Genomic DNA, 8,625 nt, shown 5'->3' on the forward strand with positions numbered 1-8,625 from the left:
GGGGTGGTCTTTTTGAGACAGGGTCTTCCTGCAGCCCCACCTGGCCTTGAACTCAGAGAACTGCCTGCCTCTGCTGAATTCTAGGCTATTTCTATACTCAAGCACTACTTAATCTTTCAAATGGAAGCCAACTATCATGCAAGTCCATATAACAACACAGAAATTAAGGGCCTTTATAAAAACCCAAAACATGCCTAGCATGCTTAAGGACCTGAGTTCAAGCCCCAGCACTTAGGAGAAAAGATTAAAATTTGCCAGGTGAACACTGGAAAGATGATAGCTCAGCACATAAGAGCACTGACTGCTCTTGCAGAGGACCTGGGTTTGGTTCCAAATGGCATCTAACCACCATATATAACTTCAGTTCCAGGGGATCCGTTGCCGTCTTCTGACCTTGCACGACCAGATGGATGTACTTACATGTGAGCAAAGTGTTCATACACACACACCAAAAAAAAAAAAAAACAAACAAATAGGATAGCACACCTGCATCCCTAGCACACAAAAGTGGCCTCAAGAGGTGTAGTCCAAGGTCATCTTCAAACACACAGCAAGTTTTAGGTCATCTTGACCCTATCTTTTACCCAAGGAAAAAGTTAATAGGAGTTTGAGGTAAGAGTCCAAATAGTGGGTCAGAAAACCCCAATTCCTGTTTCTAGCACCATGACCAGAAAGAAACATGGGGTAGTGTGACGAAACGTAATTTCTGAACCCCTTTAATCCTGATCATCTGCCAACATTCTTCCCATCTGTCTCTCCTTTGCCCACACCCACTCCAGCCTTGCAGAGCACATTGGACCCAAGCTTAGGACAGGAGGCAAGAAGGAAGCAGGGCAAGCCTGGCATGAGACAGGCACCTGAAATCCTAGCACTTGGGAAACAAAAGCCAATCTCTTAAGGTCAAAGCCAGCCTGTCTAGGAAGCAAGCTCCAGGCCAGCCTGAGGTACATAGTGAGACTCTTGTCTCAAATAAAAGTGTTCATTGAACTCTTACCCCAGAGAACCCAGAGATCTGAAGAGTGTTCAAAATTTTTGTTTTGGGGGTTGTTTTGTTTCTGAGTCAGGATCTCTCTGTATCTACAGCTGGCCTGGAACTCACTATGTAGACCAGGTTGACCTTGATCTCATAGAGATCCAGCTGCCTCTGCCTCCCAAGTGCTGGGATTAAAGGTGTGCACCTCCCCCCCTTTTTTTTTTTTTTTTTTTTTTTTTTTTTTTGTCTTTTAGACAGAGTCTCCCTGTAGTTCCAGCCAACCTTAACTATGTAGACCAGGCTGGCCTTGAACTCACTAAAATCCACCTGCCTCTGCCTCCCAAGTGCTGGGACTAAAGGTGTGCACCACCATGCCCAGCTCTAAACTTACTTTTTTAAAATGTTTTAGGGGCTGGAGAGATGACTCAGTGGTTAAGAGCACTGATTGCTCTTGCAGAGGACCCGGGTTCAATTCCCAGCACCCACATGGCAGCTACAAACCGTCCTTAACTCCAGTTCCAGGGGAATTCCTCTTCTGACCTCCACGGCAATGCACAACACAAGTGCACTCACATGCAGGCAATATACTCATACACATATTTTTTAAATGTTTTAAATTATTTTTACTTTATGAGTGTGTTGCTTGCATGTATCTAAGTATACCTATGTTGTGCAATATCTGAAGAGGTCAGAAGAGGGTGTTAGATCCCTTGGAAGTGGAATTACAAACAGTTGTTAGCTGCCACATGGGTACTAAGAATTGAACCCAGGTCCTCTGGCAAGGGCAGCCAGTACTCTTAACTGCTAAACCATCTCTCCAGATCCTCTTTTATTATTTTTATTTCATATGTGTCTTGAGTACATGCATCTAAGTGCATCATGTACAATGCTTGTGAAGGTCAGAAAAGGACAATGAATCCTCTGGAACTGGAGTTAAGATACTTGTTGGCTGCCATGTCGGTACTGGGAACTGAACCCAGGTCTTCTCAAGAGTAGCCAGTGCTCTTAACTGTTGAACCATCACTCCAGACCCTCAAAACTTACTTTTTAACAGTCCCCACCAAAGAGTAAGGAAGCCCAGAATATGAAAGTATATGTAGGTTCTGCCCAGCATCTAAAAGGGGAAAAAAATTCAGGAAAGTTACAACTTTCTGAGTCAGGATTCAGGTAGGCAGAAGTCAAGAAACCTCATAAACTTAGGCTGGTAGGGACTGTGTAGGGAACTAATCTTAGAAAATTTAAATGCAAGCTGGTGATGGGAAACGCCTTTTATCCCAAAGCTCGGGAGGCAGAGGCAGGCAGACCTCTGTGAATTCAAGGCCAGCCTGGACTACAAAGTGAATTCCAGGTCAGCTGGGGCTACAGGGAGACCCTGTCTCAAAAAGACCAAAAATAAATAAATAAATAAATAAATAATCAAATCAAATCTAAATGCACTGTGCTGGAGATACACCTTAGTGGCGGCGTGCTTTCCTGTTCTGTATAAGGCCTGGGTTCAATCTTCAGCAGTAAATAACAAAAATAACATCAAGGTATAAATATACCTGCAATTCAGAGAAAACAGTAATTTTGACTTCCTTGATATTTGCAACAATAAAGAAAGGCCTGATGCTTTTTAGAACTTTATTTCAACATAACTATGCATAACAAATACACTCATATTGGTTAATAGAATGCAATTAAGTTTAACTTATCCTACACAATCTTGACCAGAAACATGGTACATGGTTTACGATTTATAAAAAAAAAACAAAAAAATTAAAAAAAAACTGCAATCTGGTTTATTTTTATCTATTACAAATGTATAAAAGATCCTCCATCAAATGCTGCTGAAGACGGCAGCAAGAACCTTGAGAAATACACCTTTGGTTTGCCTCAGAAAAGTAACACATATTGCACTGTAAGTTTATAAAATTGGCGCAAAACGTTGTAATGTTACAATACCAGTTTAAAAAGTTCAGTAACTAATGAAGGGGAGGCCTATGTGTATACGCGTTGAACTGTAAAAGCTAACTGATTCAGCTAATGTTGCATGTAGATTATAAATCTACACAAACCAAGATTCACTTCAGCTACTGAGGTCAACCAGGAAACCCTAGACAACAACTTGATGTATGCTTTTCAGTCCACAAGTAACAGTACACTACAGGCAAGGTATTCCTTCCATTGTCAACATTCAGAATGACATATGATGAGGTCAACCTGGGTTTTAATTTGCATTAGCACTCATATACAAAGTAGTCCCCAAAGTTGATGACCACATGACTTTAGAATAACTCTTAAAAAGGTAAAATGGCCCTTCTTGGAAGACTAATGCAAAACATCCAGCCATAGTTGTAAGAAATATTACCAAAATGATGCAGCCTCTTATGAATTATGCCTCAATTAAAAAAATAGTCCCCAAACAAGAAGCAGCTCTTAAAAAGGGAAAAAATGCAACAAGATATCTTGAAGAAAAATGTGAATACAGTTCAAAAAATAATTAAGAGATACATTTTCATAAGACTACCTAGGATTAGGCTTATGACATATTCTACCAGTTCAGATTATCACTAGTCACTAAGTATCAATTTACAAGTAACATGTTCATTTTCTGTTCCTTTAGCAAAAGAGGAAAATTCTAGCTTAAGTCTATGGGGTGGTTATAGGGGGTGACTAGAAAACAAGATCCAGACAATTCCATGCAAATATCACATTTTTCAAATGGAAGAACTCCAAACTGGACTAGAAGTTCCAATTACTAATATGCTTTTCATTGAAACAATTTTTATTAAGTACAAACACATGGCATTAAGGTTCAGGGCCTAATATAGGCCTGACAACCAAGTCCTTGTTTTCTGGAAGAAAGGCCTGAAGTCCCACTCAACTTCAGGTAATGATGATTTTAAAGATCAACTTTTATTTCCTTTATATTTTGGTTTTTGGTTTCTAGTCTTAAAACTAGATTAAAATTTTTTTCAATTCCCAGATGGCATTTTTTCCCCTTTTGCTGTATGAAAGAATCCACAAAGACCTCTTCCTCGAACCAACTCCCAATCTCCAACCTGTGCTTGAAATGCATCTTTTTCAGTATTTTGAAAAGGTAATGTAGGTAAAATGTGCTCATGAACATTAACACTAGTTATTAGAAAGACTTAACTAGCTTTATAATTTAAGTTTTAAAACATAAATATCTGCAGCTTGATCTTCGCTGACAATGATTGTCGGAGCCTAGAATTCAACACTTAACAAAATCTCATCCATGCACACAAAACAAAACACACCATCATCACACATTTATGCCTTGAATCCTCTACTTCTTTAAATCTTTGGCCTCCCAGTCAATTCCAAGTTCAACCAACTTGAACTCAAACTTCACTCTTAGAATTCACCAAGCTTTTCACCCATACACTAATGCTTATCTTTCATGTTATACTGCCAAAATCTGAAGCCTGCCTCAGAGATCACCAGGCAAAGAAAATAAATGAAATACACAGAAGTTATTTCAAAATAGAGCATAAAGAGTCAAAATTTCAAGATTCCCTATTGGAATCCTACTTCCTATCACCTGCAATAAACAACTCCTACCAGTCAGAAAAATCCTGTTGGATTCTTTCATACTCTGGCAATTAGCCAAACCACCCACAAAGGTTTTGGAGCACCTGCCATTTTTCATACAAAGTACCCCAGAGGAACACCAGGATAGCTACAGTTCACTTGAAGCCTTACCTATAGAAAGAGGCTGTCTACAGGGACAGCCAGGACACCCACTAGTTTGTGGAGATCCCTGAGAAAGTATGATTCTTAAAATCTGGACTGTACTTAATTACCACAGCCTTTTTCAGGTACTCACTGGAAGTTACGGCTGTTTCCCACAACTCCTACCAGTCTTCACTCTACATCTGCCATGTGACAGCTATGGCTTTGGAATCTCGCAAGTGACATTCTACAGCTTGAAGGATACTTAGGTCTCCTAATTCCAGGTGATCTTTCCAAATACCACTTGTAGTCCTTTGTTCAGCTGAGTAGCCATATGGTCACCAACCATCTATGTATAAGAAAAAAATTTCTTCAAAGGGTGATTTAACATTCTATATACCAAACAGCAAAATACCCAATGGCTGATATTTGAGATAAAAATTGTTTAACATGGGATCTAGTGCAGAATCAACGTGGAGAGTGTAGAATTACGTTATCCGTTCAAAATAACATAAGAATCAGATTCTGACACAGACATGAGGTGAAAAATAATTTTAAATGGATTGAATTTCTGTGTTCCATTTGCTCACAAACTTGCACACTATTTGTTCTGCAAAAGACAACTGCAGCGAAGAAAAAGAAAACTTCCTTTTTGCAAACCAGCCTAAAAGCATCCCTCCAAAAAGGCAAAAAAAGCATGCATATATATGTATAAAGTGTTACTATTCAACACAATGCTATTTCTAGAAAAAAATTAACTGCATAGGTTTAAAAAATTAAACAAGAACCATGTGCAACATCTTAAGCCAGTAAAGCACCAAAATAAAACACCAAAATCACTTTTTATGACAATTAACATACACAATATATTGATCATAAGTCAGGAAGCAAATATCTGGACTGACACAATGTCCATTGTTGGGAGAATTTTTCTTCAATTTAAATGTCTTTTCTCATCTCTAAAGAAACCTTAAAGTGCTAACTTTATATAAAGCAGGCAAATTCTTCAAGTAATTTACTAAGCCAATTTTTATCAAGCTAAACAAGGAAATAAAAATAGGAACTATATAAAATGAGGACAGAAAAGCTGACAAGGCGTAGCTGGACAACGCAACAGAATGCTCCTCTACAGTCTTGCCCTTCTCATGACACCTGACCGCACATGCTAACAGACTCAGGTAGCTGCTGATTTTCTTACATTAACTCCCTAGGATTTACTAAAATGAACAAATCACTAGATAAACATACAGTCCTAAGAAAAAGAATGTTACTTAAAAAAAAAAAAAAAATCACTGCTGAACACTAAAGCAACCTCATCTACCGTCATAAACCAATTAAAAATGGAATAGCTCTTATAAACTATGAACTGCACCTTGTCCAAAGTTTAATTACTCCTGTCCCTTAGCTGCTTTTTCAAGGAAGTACACATTAACCAAATGGCGATTGAGGTGTTTGCTGTAATCTTTTTCCTTTCTAAAAGAACGGTCACAGAAAATACAAACAAAATCTCCCTCAGTTACTTTGACTGCCAAGGCTTCCTTTGCACTTTTTGAACTAGCTCCTTGTGGAGCTGGCCGAGCCCCGTGCAATCCCGAATCATCACTCCCCTCAGACATGTTGTCACTTAGGTCACTTCCATCGTGACTATGGATGCCTTCATCTTCATCAATTTCCTGAGACTCATTTTCTGCTACGGTAACAGGAGGTGAAGCCATTACAGTTGGGGACACTGATTCATGTTCTTCTACCGAGGAGGGAAGAGGCAATGGTGAAACTGGCTCAACGGGCGAGTCTCTACCAGGGACATTCTCTGTGGTGGTATGCTCGGAGCCCATCTCCATTCCACAAAGCGTAGTGGAGCCCATCTCACACTTCTCATGCAATGCTTCGCTGTCCAGCACCCTCAGGTTCTGCTCGGAGGATGAAGCACTGGCAGATTCCTTGGGAGCAGCATGATCAGCTAGACTCTTATCTGCTTCTTCTGTTCCTACTTTCTTAAGAGGGACTTTTTTATGTCCTTCACCTTCAGAGACTGTGTTTTGGTCTTCTGATGTCTCCTCTCTTAAGTCTTCCTTTGGCAGTAGCGTCAGGGCTGAGAGATCCTGCGTGCTTTTACCTTCCTTCAGAAGCTGGCTCTCTCTGACAGGAACTAAGCCAACTTCAGTAAGGACTTGCTCTTGCTTTGCCATTTCGCTCTGCATGTTCAGCTTTTCCTTTTTATTGTCTTTTCGAGGAGATGACCTTTTGGTAACTGGCTTGATGGGAAGAAGAGGCTCTAGGACAGGAGATGGATCAAGCTGAGCAGGCTCCTTCTGAGCAGGCTCCACAGGAGGAGGCAGCTCCATCTGAGTGGCCTCTATCTGAACAGGCTCCACAGGCGGCAACTCCATGGGAGGAGGCGGCCCCATGGGAGGAGGCGCCTCCACCTGAGGGCCTGTCTCGGCAGGTTCCCTGGTAGGAAGTGGCTCTGTCTGAGGGCCGGTTGGGGCAGGCTGGATCTGGGCAGGCTCTGTGGGAGATAGCTCCACCGGAACAGGCCCAGTCTGAGCACTATCCAAGGTCTGAGCACTATCCAAGGGAGAAGGCGGCTCGGCCTGTGTAGGTCCTGGAAGGGTAACCTCCATGGGAGTGGGCTCTGTAACAGGAGGCAGCTCCATCTGGACGGGCTGGCTGGGAGGAGGTTCCACCTGAGCAAGCACCTTCTGAGCAGGCTTACTGCTTTTTTTACTTGATTTATTTTTCAGAGTTTTCTTCTTTGTACCTTTCTTAATGCAGGCGTTTTGCTTTTTGTTTTCCACTTTAGTCTCTGTTTTACCGTCACCCTTTGGCACTTCCAGGCTATTTTTGGATTTGCTCTCTACCTTCTTTTTCTTCTTTGCCACTGGTTCCTCATTCACAGAGTCCTGCAAGGAACGGGCTTCAGCATCTGTCTTTCTTTTGTTTTTCTTGACTTTACAGGATCTTTCTGGATAATTTCCTGTGTGCACATCCATCTGCTTTGTCTCGGCTACTTTAGTCTCCGTTGCTGATTTGCGAGTTCTGGTGGTTACCTGGATCGCTGAGACACTGCTGCAAGGTTTTTTCTCTTTCGAAACATTATCTTTTTTCTCCACCTTCACAGATTTCTCATTTTTCTTTCCAGACACATCCCCCCTTATTTTCGTTGGCTCTGTCTCTGGCTTTTCATTGGTGGTGGTGTTATCGTGCAATTCAGCCTCCCGCTTTTTGGTTTTCTTTAGCTTCACTTTTGAGACATCCATTGTTTTGTCAGGACAAGTAGGATGCTTAGATTTGAAGTGATACTGGAGATTACACTTCTTGGACGCTGCATAGTCACACACTGGGCAATTGAACTGCCTGGGGTTAACGTGCAGCTCTACGTGTTTTTTAAAGTTGCTTCTATCTGCCGTCTTGTAGTCACAGTGCGGGCAATTGAGAGGTTTAGGCCCATTGTGAACCTGTCTTGCGTGGCGGGTTACTTCATGCTGATTAGAGGCCACATAACTGCACTGATGACATTTAAATGGCTTCTCACCTAAAGGTAAAGAAGAGATGTTAGAAGAGACAGACTAAGACATAAACCCAGTATCAAAATACTTAATGAGCTGTAGATGCAAGATAACCACAAAGACTACTGGAAAGACTTTATCATGCACCTTACATTTCCATATTTATTTGTATACCTTTTCTTTATCCCTAAAGGAGGCTTGATTTCCCAAGAAAATTAGAGAAACAATTGCCTCAGTTGACCATTATCTCCCAAACAGTTCACACAGATAGTGCACTATTAAAGAATACTATACACTATTAAAGTACAGAGGCTCATCAAAAAGGACAGAATTATTGGCAAAGTCAGCTGGACTCTGGGTGTTAATTCTGGGACAAGGTCACTCAAAGAAAATAATTTAATTATTTTTCGCTCTGTCTCCTCAATTTTTTATTTACAGGTAAAGCAAAAGTATAATAGAACATAA

General features: G+C 40.8%; 1 protein-coding gene across 2 annotated transcripts in view; it reads right to left on the reverse strand.

Moving 5' to 3' along the window:
• Positions 1 to 3,577: 3,577 nt before the first annotated feature.
• The window catches only part of Rest (RE1 silencing transcription factor), a 38,701-nt gene continuing 33,653 nt past the window's right edge, over positions 3,578 to 8,625 (reverse strand). For both annotated transcript variants that reach the window (XM_008833289.3, XM_029563594.1), the window contains exon 4: positions 3,578 to 8,186. In XM_008833289.3, coding sequence (XP_008831511.1) covers positions 6,040 to 8,186 — 2,147 coding nt within the window. In that variant the 3' untranslated portion in view covers positions 3,578 to 6,039. The remainder of the gene's footprint in view (positions 8,187 to 8,625) is intronic.

Source organism: Nannospalax galili, unplaced genomic scaffold (genome assembly GCF_000622305.1).
Source record: "Nannospalax galili isolate Female #2095 unplaced genomic scaffold, S.galili_v1.0 scaffold433, whole genome shotgun sequence".
NCBI lineage: Eukaryota > Metazoa > Chordata > Mammalia > Rodentia > Spalacidae > Nannospalax > Nannospalax galili.